This window comes from Physeter macrocephalus, chromosome 2 (assembly GCF_002837175.3).
Source record: "Physeter macrocephalus isolate SW-GA chromosome 2, ASM283717v5, whole genome shotgun sequence".
Taxonomy (NCBI): Eukaryota; Metazoa; Chordata; class Mammalia; order Artiodactyla; family Physeteridae; genus Physeter; species Physeter macrocephalus.
The window spans coordinates 88,117,695-88,137,512 of NC_041215.1; the positions used below are offsets into that span (position 1 = coordinate 88,117,695).

Consider the following 19,818-nt stretch of genomic DNA (forward strand, 5'->3'; position numbering starts at 1 on the left):
GAGGCTCTGTCAAGTGCTCCTTCTGACAGAAATGCTAATTTGTGTACTTCTACTTCTCGTAAATGCCAAGTTTGTTTTTGTCTTCTGGGCATTTACCTTCACTGTTCTGTCCATTTCTGGTTCCTTCTCATCCTTCATGTTTCTCTTACAGAGGTCTTCCCAGATGACACTTTCTAAAGTACTGCCCCCAAGCAACTCTCTCTTCCACTCCTCAGTTCATCATCCTGGATATTTCCCCATCACTATCAGAAGTTTCCTTTACTGTCTACTGTCATTAAAATGTGAACTTAAGTGTAAAGGGGAACCTTCTTTATTTTGCTCACCCTTATACCCAAGCATCTATAAGTATTTGCTGAATCAATGAATGAATGGAAAAGAAGAAAATGATTAGTAACAGTGACAATGACTATAACTCGAAGATCCAGAATGGAAGTCATGGGAAGCACGTGTGTCAAGTTCCATGGTTACCTCTGGAAAAGAGGATGGAAAAATTAAGAGATAAGTTGGAGAAACAAAAGGAATGAGAGTCTAGCAGAAAGGAAGGAACAACTCATTTTTAACTCTTAAGGTAGTGTTTTAATAACTGGGGAAACACAAAGACTTGGTAGGGGTATTGCTAGCTTAAACTAAATTGATCTCACCCAGCCAATACTTGCACAACTGCATCTCACAGCTATCAGCACAGCACTGTGCCAATTATAACCCATAAAGCCAGGCTCTGAGTTTTTCTGGACTCAACCTTCTCTTGCCTCTAAGTTCCCAACTGTCTTCTCTCCTGAATAGATACCAGAGCCCTAGTTCTATGGCAGTGAACTTCTAATATTTTCCTATGGGAGGGGGCGGGCGGGGGGGGTAGTTTAAGAAACTGGCAACACTGGCACAACAGAATAAACAGCAGACTAAATTATGACTTAAAACAGTACAAAGTTCACTCTAAGCTCCTGGAAGGCAGGGGCAAGATCTTACACATCTTTTTCATCCCCAACAGTTCAGACATCTGCTGTCAAATTGACTGAACAGAGGACACTTTGTGACCAGAGATCCTGCATTAGTTCAATCTATTAAACAGGTAATGATTACAGTAAATAAAGATGGATTAATGACTGGTAGGGCAGTGATTTCCTTTCTTAATTACATTTAAAATAATATATGGTATAGATTTCTATTTCCTCTGTATATTTAATAACAAAAAGGCCACTTTATCTAGGTTCCAAAACATTTTGTAAAGTGGGAAAACTTTCCAAAAAACGAAGTCTGGGCTGGAATGAGTAATAGAAACGTAATTTTAGCAAGCACATTAAAATATAAAGAGTTTTACAAATTAACTTTAGAGGGTGTAATTTAACTGGCTATTTTATTGGTAATTTAAAAGGTTAGTATTAATTACATCAATTTAGGGGGAAACTAATTTTCTTCTTTTTTGAAAATTATGTATACCAGGCTATTAGTATGAAAGGCAAGGAAAGCCTTACAACTTTTTACCTTCTGATTGGTAGATGTTTTTACTTGAGAAAGATAAAGCTTTCAAAATGACATCTCTGAGAAATGAGGTTAAAATTGGTATATAGTTTCCTACATACAGTATCTAAACACACAAACAGCAGCTTTTGGAATTAGATTATTATGTCATTTACAACACACCTATTTAATAGTATAAATTTAGAATTAAGGAATTAGAGTTTGGTATAATTTCAATCTACTCTGTAGTTCACATATTTAAACTGGACATCTTTTCAGTCTTTAACAGGTATATACCCTTTTTGTATCAATGCTGTTCTTAACTTGGATTTGGAAATAAATGTTTTATACCTCTAAAAGTCAATTAAAATTCAGTAATCAAAGTAGCTGTATACTAACTTTAATTACTATGCACTGTTAGTATATTTTAATAGTCATATCACTATACTCAACATTGTATGGGGATGTTTTCAATCCTAAATACACGCACTAAAAAATCTTATACATGCAAATGTGTTCAATTAGTATTTTAAGAAAATCTTTTGACCGCTCCACTTGAAAATAACAAAAAGAATGAAAATGAATAATTCACTAAATAAAAACCAGTAAACATAAAAAAAGATATTCCACTTTACTAATAAGCAAACGTATGCAAATTAAAACAAGATTTATGTTTCATCTTTTAAGGAGGAAAAGATGCATCAACAATAGTAAAATTGGTATATAGTTTACTTATAGGAGGAAATTATCCTCACACAATTGCAGGACTAAAACTGATCTAATCGTACTGGAGGGAAATTTAATAGGTATCAAAGTTTAAAATGTATATACCCTTCCACCAAGCAATTTTACTGGTGACAAATTATCCTAAGGAGATAATAGTCCAAGTTCACTAAGACACAATATATTTATAATACAAGAATACTTCATTTTATTGCGCTTCGCTGTACTGTACTTTCACAAATACTGCTTTTTTTGTATACTGAATGCTGGTAGCAACCCTGCATTATCAGATGATGGTTAGCATTATTTTAGCAATGAAACATTTTAAATTTAGGTATGTACATTTTTTAAGACATAATACTATTTCACAGTTAATGTACTACAGTACAATGTAAACATAACTTTTATATGCACCGGGAAACCAAAAAATTTGTGTGACTTGCTTTATTGTGGTATGCACTTTATTGTAGTGGTCTGGAACTGAATCCACAATATCTCCAAGGTATGCCTGTAATGAAAAAGAAGAAATCTGTCTAAATGTTCACCCAGATGAATCTTTTAAACTAGTTATGGTATATATGAAGGCTTTAAAAAGAAATTTAAATATCAAAGACCCTTTTCTACTTGAGTGAAATAAGTAGATTACAGGCAAGCATACATGGTATGATGACATCACTGTTGAAAAAACAATAAAAACAGTATGTTGTAGTATAAATTCAGAAGAAAATAAGAAAAGTTAAGAAAAAGAAGATGTTAAAAATAGTAGTCAATTTACTTTTAACTTTATTTTTTTTAATGTTAAATTTATTTATTTTTAGGAGGTAGACTCTGCAAAAAGCAATCACACAGGACACCAGTCAGTCAGTCAGTTTGAATATATGAGAAAAAACTGGGGCAAGGTAAACTTCACATGACTATAAAAGAGCGATTTTTTTCTTGGCCTGAAGAGGGGTAAATTATGTCTTATGTACATCCTTATACCCTTCAACATATCACCCCAATCAAAGTGTATATACTCAAATGCCTACTGTACCTCCGAGGATAGCATTACCGACAAGTTATTACCACTCTAGGATCCTATTATTTCAAAGCAAACAGCACTTAATCTTAGTTTCAACTGTTACCTGTGTATTTAGGCTATTTCAAGTTTAAAACATTCCATTTAAAAATTCCTTCCCTTTTAGAAAATCCTCATGGAACCACTGGAAATTTTCAACAGATAGTGACAACTATTCCCTGCTTTAAATACAGACTGGAGAAATCATACACAAAATAGAAATATGATAATCCTGTGGCACTTCAATTTCATCCCAGTACCTGAACAACAAAAAATTGTAACTAAGTTCACAGGAGCTTTCTTTTATCTTAACACGAGTTACCAGGGCATATACATAAGAAGCTGTGAACAACAGAAGCTCTATATGATATCCAGATACACAGCTGTTGAGAAAGAGTCTTTACAATGCCAATCAAAGAGCAAAACATCTGGTTAATTTTCCAACTAAATGAGCTGCTCTGCCCTCTGTGACAACTGCCAAGCAATATAGGTCCTTTATGTCTTTCCCATTCATTACTGCCTGATGCAGTAGTTCTCAACATTTTCACCAATTCTATGATCATTCCATTTTTTTCCCCAATCTTTCAAATATATCTGTCCACTTGCTCACAGATAAAATTAGCAAGTTGATGGCACACAAGTTTCCTTTTAGCTCTTAATTTTTAAAAAATGTTATGGAGGGACTTCCCTGGTGGTCCAGTGGTTGAGACTCCACACTTCCACTGCAGGGGGTACAGGTTTGATCCCTGGTCAGAGAACTAAGATCTGGGGAGTGCACCCCTCCCCCCCAAAAAAAGCTATGGAATTTTATTTTCTAATTTTAATGTTTCTTCTAGCAGAATGTTTTGAAAAACATTTAAACAAATCTTATAATAGGTGACCTGGTATCAACATGCTACTTAGACATTCCTAGAATTAAAGTTTATTTTAAACTAAGTTTAAATGAAAACTTTCATATTACTGAGTAAATTTCTGAGGATCCCAAATTAAAGAAATCATTCAAAATGTGATACAGTCTAGTGTTTATTTTATGTTATGGCAGGTACACTTGAATTTCAAAAATTTAAAACATATAAAAAGTGGTTAGGGACTAACATTTGTATCAACAGTTGATAAATGTCTAAGATTGTTTATTATACAGCAGGGTTCAATGGTAGTGCTAATGCCAACAGGGCACCATGGAAATTAGTCTAAAAATTATGATTAGGCTTTATACAAGCAACAACATTTGCTGCTGTTTTAGAATTTTGGGACACATTCTGCTTCTAATGCTAAGCAGTCCTTTAACATTTTTAATGTTATACAGTGTTATAGTAATTAGTTTGGCAAATGTTTCAAAATAAAGTAGAAATGTATTCATAATCACAGAAATGCACATCCAGTTTTGTTTTCAATAAGAACCATAATAGGTACAGGTCAGAACTCTTCCCTATATGAAATAATTTACACACAGATGAATGCTATAATATCACTATCTAAAATAATCACTAAATACAATTCTTTCTCAGAAATAAACAAGCAAAGGTTTTTTTTTCCATTATCAAATATCAAAAACAGAGAGAATGCATGTTTTTCAAACAAATGATACTCTAAAATTATTGAAATAATTTCAGTGAATTCAGTGAATGTGCAACCTAAATCAACCAAGTATACTGAAGTACAACAATATTAAGAAACCAATGATCAGAAAACACAACTGTATGAAAGAAATTTATAATCCACAAAACTGTTTTTCAGGCCTTAAGGTAAAATAGTTCCACAGTTTACAGGTAAAACCGAGGCAACAAAAATGCGTGCTTGTCTTCAATAAGTAGATATTTTATGCAGAAGATGTAACACTTTGCTTGTAGACAGCATGGTATGCATTTCTCAGCAAGACATAAGGAAAACAAGATTCCAAAAGATCCATTGTCAGGAATGGGGATTCCTGCACAATCTGAAAAATTCCAAAAATGCATCAATTCAACTTATTTATAATGGGAACATTTACTGACAACTAGTAAAGCATAATTTTATATTGCCGTTATTCGGAATAGACATAAATTTTCCTTTCACTTTAAAATCTGAAATGTGAATGTGCCACAGTGTATGCTATCAAAACATTTTAAATCACTACTTTTCAATTAAATCAATTAATCAACAGGAAATACTGAGCACTTGCATTGCCCTCAACAATATATCACATTTAAAATGTGGTCCATATCATCAAGTCTAACTGGAACCCAACACTAAGCTAAAAAGCCAAATCAAACATGAGACCATCTATGATTAAGTGGAAAGCTGTTAAGTTCCAGAGAGTTCAAAAGAGAAGAAAAATTAACATAGGCCAAAGTAATCAAGAAAGTCTATCTGAAAAAAGATTCGAGCTACGAGGTATGCTGAATCATTATTAGGATAGACACAGACCTCTGCAGATAAAGGAAATTATTCTAAGTGAGGAAAGAATCACATGGTAGAAACAAGCAGAGGTGGTTTCATGGCAGTAAAGAGAAGGAACTGACGAGGCACAGAAAATTACAGGAAATGTTATTAGATGGGTGGGATGAAGTCAAAAAACAGAAAATTCGGAAAAGAGTTCAAACTGATACACTAGGAAAATATAAAGCCTGAGTGTTTCCCAATAGGTTGAAAAACTATTCATAAAAGAATACTCTATAGGTAATGGTGATCTTTTATTCTGCTGTTTTCTGATGTGATTACCATTTGGTAAAATACAAGTGATACCAGTCTATTTAGCAATTATTAGAAAGTGTGTGGCTTGGGTGGAGTGAATATAAATGGTCAAAAAAATATATCATTGTTATAAAGCAGAAACTAACACACCATTGTAAAGCAATTATACTCCAATAAAGATGTTAAAAAAAATCAGCTCTTATTATAATTTAATGACTAAAATATCAAGAAAAGACTATCAGGAATGACTGGAACTTTTTTGTTGTTAGCAAAAATTAAAATAAAACTTACCATATCTAGCAGTAAATAAACAGATTCTCTATTTCTTGTTGTTGTTTTATCTGTCTCCTGGCCAATTTTCAGTAGACTGGAGGACGCAAGCTTAAAAGTATACATACATTTTAAATAAATAAGTTTTTAAAAATAAAATGTTCACCACTTATTTTCAGTATGCTTCAACTTGCAACACATTTCAATCATAAGGTGAGCTTAGGTTCTTTACATTCAAGCAACAATTTAAGAGCTATTAAGGTATAAACAAAGATAATAAATGTAATCAAATATTCTTATTGGTCTTTAAAACTGATTTTTTTCAGAAAAACTATTTTTTAAAAAAACAATTTAAATTGCTTTTTCTCTTCCCAGTAACTGTATTAACTATATTTCTTAATTCCCAAATAAGAAGAAAATTTCACATTGAGTTTGAGTTAATAGGACCACAATGAGATTAAGACATTAAGTCTTAAATAAAGGAAATAAAGACAATGAAAAGAAAAATTTTAACTCTTAATACTGTTTTCTTTGAAATAGATGTTATTTTGTCCTCAAGTTAGTTTGCTACTACGTTTACTTTAAAAATAAAACAAAAAATTTTTTTAAAGCTAACAGGATTTATAACTTAAAAAGAAGCAAATATTCTAGTGTTCTTTATACCACACTGCATCTTTCTTTTAATTAAAATATGCAAAAGGTAAATTGATAAAGGGAAGAAAGAGCTATACTACCACAGAAACTAAAAGCTATACTTCATGAGGCTAGAGTTAGCACTACTACCCTCTTTTGGCAGTGAATAGTATTCTTACTTTTGAGTTTGTTTCCATTAACAGTCTTGCTCCAGATAAATGGAAATAAGTAAAATACATCCTTTTAGAGGGATACATTCATCCTTTGCCTCAATTTTCCTTTGTTTTGTTTTTTCCTCTTTCAAACTATAGGCAAAATTCTAGGGCAGTCCAAACATTAGCTTAGGAAAAAAAGTCACATTGCAGAGCTCTAGAAATGAGAGACTTCTAAGTCAAAAGAAAAAATGCTAAACTAACTGCTCCTTGACTTTAATGCCCTATCTTTACCTATTCCTTATTCCAAAAATAAATAAATTAATTAATTAAGAGAATTTACTTTGTTACACTTCATAATGATTTTTAATTTTCTCTAAAAATTGTCATGAGTTTTGTTTGATTATACACACCGCCAGAAATTCTTTAAGCCGATCTTCAATGCTTCCCTTGTGAATTGTAAACAAAGCTGCAGCGATCTGGTTGATGGCTTTGGCCAAGCAGTGTATGTTGTTGCAGTGCCCTGAGAAAGCGCAAATAGGGTTTGTGGTTTCTGTGTGACCCCCAAATATCAAATCTTTAATGACTTCAAAATCTACATAAATAGTGGCATGATTAAAAACAGAGCTGAAGCATAACCTGCCTTGCTTGCTCTCCCTTCACTTTCATGAGAACCAGTGCTTTTAAAAACAGTGTAGAAGAGAACAACAAATAATTATATCTGTATTAAACAGGAACATTTTCAAAAACTCCTAAAAGAAACCATATATCAGTTTTATATTGTCTTGGAAACTTAAAAAGTAAGTGCTTAGCTGCTTTACAAACATTTCCTCATTCAATCCTTAAAATAATCCTAAGAGTTGGATACTCCTTTCACCATCCCCTGCCACACACACATTCAGGCACCCACAGGCTCACATATACACATTTCATATGTGTATACGAAACTGGGGCTTAGAAAAAGAAAAACTGACTATTCAAGGTTATACAACTAGTAAGCGGCAGAACTTAAGCCACTTTTTTATTACAAAAAAATCAATTACTTGAAAAGTACCTACTATGTCAAAACTCATAACTTTTCCAGTGCCAAAACAATTTTAAACCACTATTACCTTCTATAGCAGGGCTATACTGAGACATCACATTACTGGCCAGTGTTGGCAAAGAAACTGCCACAAAGACCATGAGGAGGCAGGCAATTTTATATTCTTCTTCTGGACTTATGTTTTCTAAGAGATAAAAATTAAAAATAAAGTCAAGGTATTTCTGTCAAGATTAGTTAAGAGTTGATCATCTAAACCAGAAAAAGCATATTTTAATTTTTGTGTATTTTACTGAGTCTCTATAGAACTGATTACAATTTTAGTACAAGAAATACAGAATGAATAGAAATAAAACACATTACTATTGGCTATTATCAAGTCCTTAGGCATATTTCAAGGACCTCTAATAAAACAATAAAGCAAAAAAAAATTTTTTTTAACTGTAAGGTTTAAAAATATTAGTCCTGTAACTAAATATAGTTTTAGTTACAGGACTAAAAATATGTTTAGAATAACTGGAATCCTAAAATTTCCTAATTGAAAACTAATAATAAATTACTTTATAGGAAAATTCTATGTTTCAGTATAGAAAATTATGTCATAACTTACTCTGCAAAATCATCCAAAAAACTCTTAAGTTTTTTTTCTAAAATAGATATAAGTGAAATGTACTATTAAAAAGAGATAAATGTGGAAAGTAGACTGGATTTCTAACCTCTCCATTTTAGAAGACAGGAAAAACCAGTCATAAATGAATATAACTAGTATTGTCCTAAGGTTTTAAATATTTATTGTAAAATAATATATCTAAAATATTTATTGTGTACATATACTAAAATTGTGGGTTATCTAGGTACTTCACTTATCAGGTACCTGGGAACTTCTAGTCACCTTACTATTTATCAACACATATAACTAACAATTGAACATAAGAGCCAGAATATATTTTAAAAATCTGGCTGGTCATGACTATTCACAATAGCTAAAACATGGAAACAACCTAAATGTCCATCGACAGATAATGGATAAAGAAGATGTGGTACATATATACAATGGAATACTACTCAGCCATAAAAAAGAACGAAATAATGCCACTTGCAGCAACACGGATGTAACTAGAGATTACTATACTAAGTGAAGTCAGTCAGGAAGAGAAAGACAAATACCTTATGATATCACTTATATGTGGAATCTAAAATATGGCACAAATCAACCTATCCACAAAACAGAAATAGACTCACAGACATAGAAAACAGACTTCCAGTTGCCAAGGAGGTGGGTGGGGGAGGGAAGGACTGGGAGTGTGGGATTAGCAGATGTAAACTATTATATACAGGATGGATGAACAAGGTCCTACTGTATAACACGGGAACTATATTCAATGTCCTGTGATAAACCATAATGGAAAAGAATATAAAAAAAAGAATGCCTGTATGTGTATAACTGAGTCACTTTGCTGTATAGCAGAGACTGGCACAACACTATAAATCAACTATATTTCAGGAAAAAAAAATCCGGCTGATTATGAAAAATAGAGCTGTGGCAAATCAAGTAATTATAGTAATTATCCATGTGACTGTAATTAACATACTGCATGAATGATGAAACAAAAGTAATGTCAAATCAAAAAAGAACTGATGAACTCAGTCAAACACCATGTTACATCCAAGGAAATAGGGGAAGGTATTTTAGTACTAGAAGCAGATGAAATGTTTTTACTTTGTAGAAAAATCTAGAAATATCTAGAATTCTGTGTACCACATTTCAAAGGGCTTATTTTAAAATATTTTGAATGTTTAATATTACATAATAATGCACAGACTCTTTATGGTAAGTAGCTCTAGTCCAATTAATATAGGACACCGTTTTCTATTTTTCTATACATTTTATTTATTTGTTTGTTTGGCTGCACAGCAGCTTGCGGGATCTTAGTTTCCCAAGCAGGGATTGAACCCTGGCCCTGGCAGTGAAACAGCTGAGTCCTAACCACTAGACTGCCAGGGAATTCCCAAGACACCCTTTTCTAGATAACAATGCTTCTATTTATTAGACCATCTCCATCAGCATACAAATGCTATTATTTCCCCATCTGAAAAATATCCTTCTCTTGATTTTACTCTTGCCTCCTGCTACTATAATTTTATTTCTTTGCTCCCCTTTTAACAGTAAAACTCTGTGAGAGAGTTGTTTTATACTCAGTATCTCTAATTTGTTTTCTCCTAAGCCCTCTTTAATGAGCCTTTTGCCTCTAAGACCACTGACACTGCTCTTGTCACACGTATTAATTCTACATAGCTGACCATTCCCTTTCCACTCTCCTTGAAGTAATTCTTCCCTGGTTTTTCTTCTCCTTCACAGATCCTTCCTTCTCAAATTTCTCTTTTAGTAGTCTTCCTCTTCTCCCTGAACTCTTAAACTTGAGAGTGTACCAGGACTCAGACTCTGATCCTCTTCATTTCTGCACTCTAAATGGGCTTAATAACCTCATACAGTCTTATGACTTAAATATCTAATCTGTATGTACAACAAACAAAAAAGAACCCTTGGGCTTCCCTGGTGGCGCAGTGGTTGAGAGTCCGCCTGCTGATGCAGGGGACACGGGTTCGTGCCCCGGTCCGGGAGGATCCCACATGCCGCGGAGCGGCTAGGCCCGTGAGCCATGGCCGCTGAGCCTGCATGTCCGGAGCCTGTGCTCCAGAACGGGAGAGGACACAACAGTGAGATCCCACGTACCACAAAAAACAAAAACAAAAACCCTTGATATAAAGCAGGCAGTTGAACAAATAGATAAGTATCACACATATCTGTGTTGTCCTGGTTATTTACTAAGACTACTACATAATGGCTAGGCCCGTGAGCCATGGCTGCTGAGCCTGCATGTCCGGAGCCTGTGCTCCAGAACGGGAGAGGACACAACAGTGAGATCCCACGTACCACAAAAAACAAAAACAAAAACCCTTGATATAAAGCAGGCAGTTGAACAAATAGATAAGTATCACACATATCTGTGTTGTCCTGGTTATTTACTAAGACTACTACATAATTACTAATGCATTTTACCTGATTTTTGTGAGGAAAGAGCTACCACCAAGGCAGGATCAATCTCACAAGGTAATCCAGCAGCTGATGACAATTCATATACATTCATTGCAACCTAAAAAATATAAGAATTATAGAGTAAGAAATATTCTAACAAATTTCTGAGAAATCTCACTTTAGTAAGAAAAGGTATAGTGTTTAAATTAGAGTCTGCCTACAAGAACACTAGAGAATTTCAGAAACTTGGCTGTAGAAAGAACTACAGCACAACTAACTACACTGAACAAGCTGATTTAGTATTTTGTGTGTGTGCACTGCTGATTATAACTTGAAACTACTAAGCCAAACAAAACTTGTATACTTTCTGTGGCAATTCCAACAGAATCATTCTAAAGCTATTATTTTTCTTGGAAACGGAAGTGTAAGATCAAGATCAAACCAACAGATATGAAAAAAAGAACAAAAGTGAATCAAAATTACTGGCCTTATGTTTTATGTCCATACTTGTTTAATTAAAAATTATAGTGGCTCAATGCCTAATCATATTGTATCTATAAATACAGTAAATTACTTATTACAATAGATTTTTAAGGGAGTACTAATTTAAAACCTGATAAAGCTATTTCAAATGACTAATTTTTTTTGGTATCATATATGGATTTCAAGGATACTCCGCTCAATAACTCAGTTAAAAACTACCTACATGGGACTTCCCTGGTGGCACAGTGGTTAAGAATCCACCTGCCAATGCAAGGGACACAGGTTCGATCCCTGGTCTGGGAAGATCCCACATGCCACAGAGCAACTAAGCTGGTGCACTACAACTACTGAAGCCCGTGCACCTAGAGCCCGTGCTCCACAACAAGAGAAGCCACTGCAATGAGAAGCTCGCGCACCGCAACAAAGAGTAGCCCCTGCTCACTGCAATCGGAGAAAGCCTGCGCGCAGCAACGAAGACCCAATGCAGCCAAAACTTAAAAAAAAAAAACCAACTACCTACATAATTGGTTAGCCCTGATATTACAACAACAAAAGTTTACAATCTAGTATAAATTTAAGCATAAAAACACAACTATAATACAGGCAGAATGTATTTAATTCTACAATGAACAAACAAAAAGTTCTCTGATAATACTAAAAAAAAAAAAAAAGAAAGAAGAGATGAAATGATCACTTGGGGATCCAGCAATATTTCTTAGAAGATGGCAATTGAATCAGGCATTAAAAGATGAGCAGGATTTCAAAAGGCAAAAATAGAAGAAGCCAGGATTTTCAGGAAGAATAAATTAGAGAACAAAGTAGAAAATGTGAGAATGCACACAAGATTTGGTCATCTTACAGGACCCAATGGAAGAGAGGGATAGAGCAGGAAAGTGAAGAGAGCGAGAGAAGGATGGAACAAGTAATGGAAGATAAGCCTCAAAAATAAATTTGAGACTTGAACGCCATGCAAAAAGTTTAGAAATAACTTTTTCAAGTCAGAGCTTTTCAAATTATGCAAAACAGAAAATAATCTTTCCAAGAAACATTAAAGTTTAGAAAATATAGATATGATAGGTCACTTACTAGATGTGTAACCACTGGTAAATCTTTGCTGGGATTAAATCAGTGGCTGTATTTCATGATCAATAAATTTACAAAACAAACAGAACCTATGGACTCTGGTAAGGCTACCAACCTTCTTATATTTATTTGTTTAAAACAGGACACTAATTTTAAAAATTATAGCCTATAATTAACACCCTTTTATAAGACTTTTTAACATCAATTTTTAAAAACTGAAATTAGCTTTATTTAAAACAAAACAACTCTCATTTCACTGGCTTATCTTTTTCATTCTGCTTATGACCATGTATAAACAGCTATCAGTTTAAGGAAAAGGTGACTGATATTAACTCATTTTACATTGCTATAGGTGATCAAGGAAGATTGACTTTCAAAATGCCTATACAGTATTTTGGTGCTGAGCTCTCTAAGATGCATTTTCAAAGGCAAGCATGCTAACCCATCGCTCTAAAATATAAACTTTATAGTAGCTTAGGATTTATTAAATTTTACTACATATTTAAGTTAAATATATCATTTTAGAAACTGTAAAATCCAAATAGAAGTTTATTACCTTCATATCAGTTTCCCTTGGAATGTGATCCTTGAAATCTTCAATTGAACTGACAAGAAAAGGAATGTGGTAGGACAAGACCTAGGCAGGAAAACAAATTAAGAATGAAGAATTATTTTTAAAAAACAACCTCTAAACTTATGAGATATTACCATTCAATTACTTCTAGTTTGCATAAAAATTATTTTACTTTGTCTATTTTCAAGTGATTTTCTAAAGTACTACAATACACATAAATGGAATATATTTGATGCCAAACCAAGTATAGTCAAAATGGAAATTTTGCTCTAATGAAGAAAAAAGTTGAAAAAGTAGCACAATATTCAGGCAAGTTATATCCCCTAAATTTCAATACCAAAACAAAAAATGAGTTTAAGTAATTATAATTTTTATATGCTTTATTTCATATGAACTATGAAAACTGGAATTTAATTATATTACTGCTAACTATAAATTTTTAAAGTTATTTTAAAATTTCTGGGAAATTAAAAAGGATTATTTGGATATGTACTCATAATGGTTTCTTACATCTCTAAGTGCTTCTTGTGCCAATGATCGGAAGGATAAAATTACACCAATTATTGTCATCCTCTTCAAGACACTGTCAACAGCTAAATTTGAAGGAAGGGGAGAAAAGAAGAAAGTGAATTGGATTCTTTCTTAACCATGGAGAAAACTCTTAGTCATAAAATCCCCATGATAAAAGGCACAATTAAAAACAATTTGATTACAACCAATGATTAAAGAGGCAAGCATACTGAAAACTGATATTAAAATTAGGAAATTATAGTTTACTTCCAGTGGAGTACACTCTGTTCTTTAAAATGGTTTAGATGGCTCATCAGAATCCTGAAACAATAATGCAAGTAGCCACCTGTATAATCCTATCACATTAATGGTAGTGATAGGAGGAAGGAGAGAAAGACTAGGGGAAAAAGAAGCAGCTGATCAGAGTGGATCCTCAAAAATCAACTTCTCTACCACTGGACCACCAGGAGGGACTTCCCTGGTGGTCCAGTGGTAGAGAATCCACCTTCCAATGCAGGGGATGAGGGTTCAATCCTTGGTCGGGGAACTAAGATCCCACACGCCTCTGGGCAACTAAGCCCATGCACCACAACTACTGAGCTCACACACCTCAATGAAAGAGCTCGCATGCCACAAACTACACAGCCCGCGTGCTCTGCAGACCACGTGCCACAACTAGAGAGAAAAAAACCTGCACACCACAACTAGAGAGAAGCCCACGCGACACAATGAGGAGCCAGCGCACCGCAACGAAAGATGCCGCATGACTCAATGAAGATCCTGTGTGCTGCAACTAAGACATGACGCAGGCAAAAAAAAAAAAAAAAAAAAAAAAAAATCAACTGGCCCTGGAACTTGGAGATGCTAAATTAAGTTGTTGAGGTCTAGAGAGTCCAGAAACAAAAAATGACTATTGAGATCATAAGCAGTAAGACCAGGTTTCTGAAGACTATGAATGGATTTGATCACTTACATTTTGGTTAGAGAACATTATTCTGAAATTTATTGCTATTATATTCAATATCAAAACCTGGTTAAATAAAATCAAGAGAGATTAGAATTAGAAGGATCAATACCTTCATATTTTAAAAAACCAAAATTTATTGAAGTACTCCCCATATACAAGTCATTGTACTATATAATAAGCAAATATAAACAAAATAATAATCTAGACCTTAATAACAATCTAAATGGACTGTCAAGAAAACTAAGAAAATATGATCCTACTTCTATGAGAGAAGGTATATATGTATATACATATATATACACACACACACACATATTTGTATATACATAATAAATTTCTCGACAGATGTATAGAAAACTGTTAACTGTAGTTACACCTCTGAGAAGTAGGACTGGAAAGAATTTTGACTTTCTACCGCCTGTGTGGTTTGTTTAAACCTTTACCATAAGCATCTTTTATTAATACACATGGAAAGGCATAATATAAGCCAAAATGTGATGAGAATTATTAACAGTGTTAACAAAATCATGTAAGGCACAAATATGTTATATATTCCACAGGAGCAAAGTCTTATTAATCTTTTTATCTATCTATAGCACTCAGCAGAGTGCTTAAGACCCAGAAGACTAGAAGATGCTCAATAAAATGGTTATTCAAGAAATGAGACTAGAAAGTTGTTACATCCAGATAAGGAGAGAAGAAATGAGGGTAAAAGAATATATTTATCTGAGAATATGTCATCCAATTTATGGGCATAAAGGAGTGAGAACAAAAGGGCATTCCAGTCCAAAAAACAAGACAGCAAACCCAGAAAAAAGAATGCAGAGAATAAGGTGAACAATCAGAAAATAAGTAGTGTGATATAATCATATACTTCCCAAAGGATGTTACCCAGAATTTAATGAAGTTTGCAAAGACTATATCTATAACCTCCTCTTGAATATGCACAATAACATTAAAAGTTCTGAGAAACTTCACATTAAGAAATCTTGTTTAACTTATTGTTTTAATAAATAAAATAAATGTGCTCAAGTCACATAGTCAGAAATTCTGAAAAACTAAAAGTTAATTTCAGATTGTCTCCCAATTCAGAGCTACTTTTTTTTTTTTTGGCTGCACCACATGGCTTGCAAGATCTTAGTTCCCCAACCAGGGATTGAATCTGGGCCATGGCAGTGAAAGTACCTAACTACTGGACCTCCAGGGAATTCCCCAGAGCTACTTTTAATAAATTATATTGCTTTCTCTTTTTTAGGGTATTTAAAAGAATGTGTTTGTTGACTATGAAAATCAAACTGCTACAAAAGTAAATTAATTTCTGTATATGGGATAAAGGCAGCACAAAGGTAAAGAAGAGATCAGAGACAAAAGAGAGTATTCTGGAAAACAGTTCAACTCAAAGCGTAGCTTTCTCTATTCCCCTAAATAAGTCACTCTCAAGCAGATCTTTTCTTTTTCCAAATCACAAAAAAGATTTTGTTTCAAATCCACAAATAGAAGAGATAAAGTAACAGTAAACATGCATTGAGGGCTTCCCTGGTGGCCACAGTGGTTGAGAGTCCACCTGCCGATGCAGGGGACGCGGGTTCGTGCCCCCGTCCGGGAAGATCCCACATGCCCGGAGCGGCTGGGCCCGTGAGCCATGGATGCTAAGCCTGCGCATCTGGAGCCTGTGCTCCACAACGGGAGAGGCCACAACAATGAGAGGCCCGTGTACCACAAAAACAAACAAACAAACAAACAAAAAAAACATGCATTGAACACTGCAGTGGATTAGTTGCTTCTAACCAGATGACACAGTCAAAATGTTTATTAGCATGAAACTAAGTAGGGTTAAGGCCAGTTGGGTAATCAAATGAGTATTAAAAATTAAAGAAATGTGGAAAATAATAAAAAAAATAAAGTAAAACATACTAGAAAATATAAGTATATAGTATAACAATGAACAAAAGATTGTCAACAAACACATGAAAGGATGCTCAACATCACTAATCATTAGAGAAATGCAAATCAAAACTACAATAAGGTATCACCTCACATTGGTCAGAATGGCCATCATCAAAAAGTCTACAAACAATAAATGTTGGAGAGGGTGTGGAGAAAAGGGAACCCTCTTGCACTGTTGGTGGGAATGTAAATTGATACAGCCACTATGGAGAACAGTATGGAGGTTCCTTAAAAAACTACAAATAGAACTACCATACGACCTAGCAATCCCACTACTGGGCGTATACCATGAGAAAACCATAATTCAAAAAGAGTCATGTACCACAATGTTCATTGAAGCTCTATTTACAATAGCCAGGACATGAAAGCAACTTAAGTGTCCACTGACAGAAGAATGGATAAAGAAGATATAGCACATATACACAATGGAATATTACTCAGCCATAAAAAGAAACGAAATTGCGTTATTTGTAGTGAGGTGGATGGACCTAGAGTCTGTCATACAGAGTGAAGTAAGTCAGAAAGAGAAAAATACCGTATGCTAACACATATATATGGATTCTAAAAAAAAAGAAAAAAAATGGTTCTGAAGAACCTCGGGGCAGGACAGGAATAGAGACGCAGACGTAGAGAATGGACTCGAGGACACGAGGAGGGGGAAGGGTAAGCTGGGATGAAGTGAGAGAATGGCATGGACATATGTACACTACCAAATGTAAAACAGATAGCTAGTGGGAAGCAGCCACATAGCACAGGGAGATCAGCTTAGTGCTTTGTGACCACCTAGAGGGGTGGGATAGGGAGGGTGGGAAGGAGACGCAAGAGGGAGGGGCTATGGGGATATATGTATATGTAAAGCTGATTCACTTTGTTATAAAGCAGAAACTAACACACTATTGTAAAGCAATTATACTCCAATAAAGACGTTAAAAAAAACAATGAACAAAAGAGATCAGATAGGGATTAAAAAAATAATATCCTACTAAGATTTAAAAAAAATTTTTTTAATTTATTTTTGGCTGCATTGGGTCTTCGTTGCCGCACACTGGCTTTCTCTAGTTGCGGTGCACATGCTTCTCATTGCAGTGGCTTCTCTTGTTGCAGAGCGTGGCCTCTAGGAGCACAGGCTTTAGTAGTTGCAGCACGCAGGCTCAGTAGTTGTGGTGCACAGGCTTAGTTGCTCCGCAGCATGTGGGATCTTCCTGGACCAGGGATCGAACCTGGGCTCCCTGCATTGGCAGGTGGATTCCAAAGCGCCACCAGGGAAGTCCCCTTACTAAGTATTTATTCACACTCCTCCTCCCTGTAATGCTACCAAGTCAATCTTTCCTTTTTCATTTTTTAAATTTCATTTTTTAAAGTTCCTACAGTAAACTTCACTTTTCCCCCTTTCAGTGTACAGCTCTAGGAAAAATTTAACATGTGTAGATCTGTGTTACCACCATCACCACAGTGGTGACCAATTTCATCACCCCAAAAAACTCCTTTGCTGCTTTCCCTTTACAGTTCTGGCAACCACTGATCTGTTCTAAAAGGCAACCTGTAGTTTAGTTTTATATTAATTTTTATTAAATAATTTTGTATTTTTTTATTCATTTATTTTTTGGCTGCGTTGGGTCATTGTTTCTGCCTGTGGGCTTTCTCTAGTTGCGGCGCATGGGCTCTAGGCACGCAGGCTTCAGCAGTTGTGGCACAAGGACTCAGTAGTTGTGGCTCATGGGCTCTAGAGTGCAGGCTCAGTAGTTGTGGCACACAGACTTGCTCCACGTCATGTGGAATCTTCCTGGACCAGGGCTCAAACCCGTGTCCTCTGCACTGGCAGGCAGATTCTTAACCACTGTGCCACCAGGGAAGTCCTAAAGTTTGTATTTTTAAAAGCAGGATAAGATAGCCTAATAAAGTGATTCTCTAAATCATTTTATAGTTTTATAAAATTTGATATAGCTGCAAAACATTTAAAAGAAAAACATCAAAGGGGAAGTATATAAAATATATGCATCTTTAATTTACTTCAGGGTTATTTTTTATTTGGGAAAATAAACTCTGGTTTTCTCAAATACAGAGAATATTTTATTTAGGATTTCACTAAATTTTTAATGCTGTAAAGGTTTTTGAATGAATCAGTAAGAAGTATGACTTTAAAATAATTTTTAATTATAACTGAGTTCAAGGACAAAAATCAAATGAAATTAATTCAAGTACATCTAAAATAGGTACTTGGCTAAACATACTTTAATAAACACTTAAGATTCACTGCTATTTCACATATCTCCCACAAAGAATCAGTATCAAGAAGACATTTTTTTAAGTTGTAGGCTCAGGTTTTCATGCAATGAATACTAGTTAGCAATATAAAGGAACAAAGTACTGATTCACTTAACACAGAGGGGTGAATCTCAACAATACATACGAAAGAGTACATATTGTGTGATTCTGTTTATATGAAGTTTTAGAACAGGCAAATTTAATCTACAGTGATAGAAATCAGATCAGTCACTGTCTAGGGGTGTGAAACTGAGTACAAAGAGTCATGAGAAGCTTTCTGAGGTGATGGGACTGCTCTACATCTTGACTGTGGTAATGGTTATGTGGATGTATACAACATTTGTCAAAATCCATCACACCGTTCACTTAAATGTGTGCATTTTACTTACATAAGCAATACCTTGATAAAGTTGATTTTCAGAAAATTACAGACTCGAAAGTTAAATCTCCTTTAGTCTAAATTAATATAGATTTATTGTATTTAATTTAATGGGTTCATGAACTAATTGATAATGATATCAAATATTTGACACATGGTACTAAGAGTATGGTAAAGAAAAAAAAATTATGAAACAGGTAAGCCATTCACTTAAAAGTTCCTTTGACTGCAAAAATTTTCTAGTTCTCCTCATTACTGAAGAGTACTTTTCATAACTTACTACTTATATTTATACTTATAAAATTTGAGCAAAAGCTAAATACTGAGTGTCAAGGTGTTCTTAATGCTTATAAAAAGTATCATGAGTTACCCACACGATAATCTTTTAAAGAGTGCAGCCATCTGGTCAGGTTTGTCAAAACTGGTCCTCATTTGTGTTAGCACATCAACATTTTCCACCACAAGTTTCTAAAGAAAAGAAAAGAAAGATCCTAGGTCAGGCATAGACCTCCTTATGTTGATGAGATAAGAACATGCTTGGAAATTACAATCTAGCAAGTAGGAA

General features: G+C 34.3%; 1 protein-coding gene across 1 annotated transcript in view; it reads right to left on the reverse strand.

Moving 5' to 3' along the window:
• Positions 1 to 4,235: 4,235 nt before the first annotated feature.
• The window catches only part of NCKAP1 (NCK associated protein 1), a 98,060-nt gene continuing 82,477 nt past the window's right edge, over positions 4,236 to 19,818 (reverse strand). Inside the window, exons 24-31 of the mRNA XM_024115588.3 lie at positions 19,628 to 19,721; positions 13,696 to 13,778; positions 13,168 to 13,248; positions 11,070 to 11,163; positions 8,079 to 8,195; positions 7,380 to 7,489; positions 6,203 to 6,292; positions 4,236 to 5,174 (exon numbers count right to left, since the gene is read on the reverse strand). Coding sequence (XP_023971356.1) covers positions 5,058 to 5,174; positions 6,203 to 6,292; positions 7,380 to 7,489; positions 8,079 to 8,195; positions 11,070 to 11,163; positions 13,168 to 13,248; positions 13,696 to 13,778; positions 19,628 to 19,721 — 786 coding nt within the window. The 3' untranslated portion in view covers positions 4,236 to 5,057. The remainder of the gene's footprint in view (positions 5,175 to 6,202; positions 6,293 to 7,379; positions 7,490 to 8,078; positions 8,196 to 11,069; positions 11,164 to 13,167; positions 13,249 to 13,695; positions 13,779 to 19,627; positions 19,722 to 19,818) is intronic.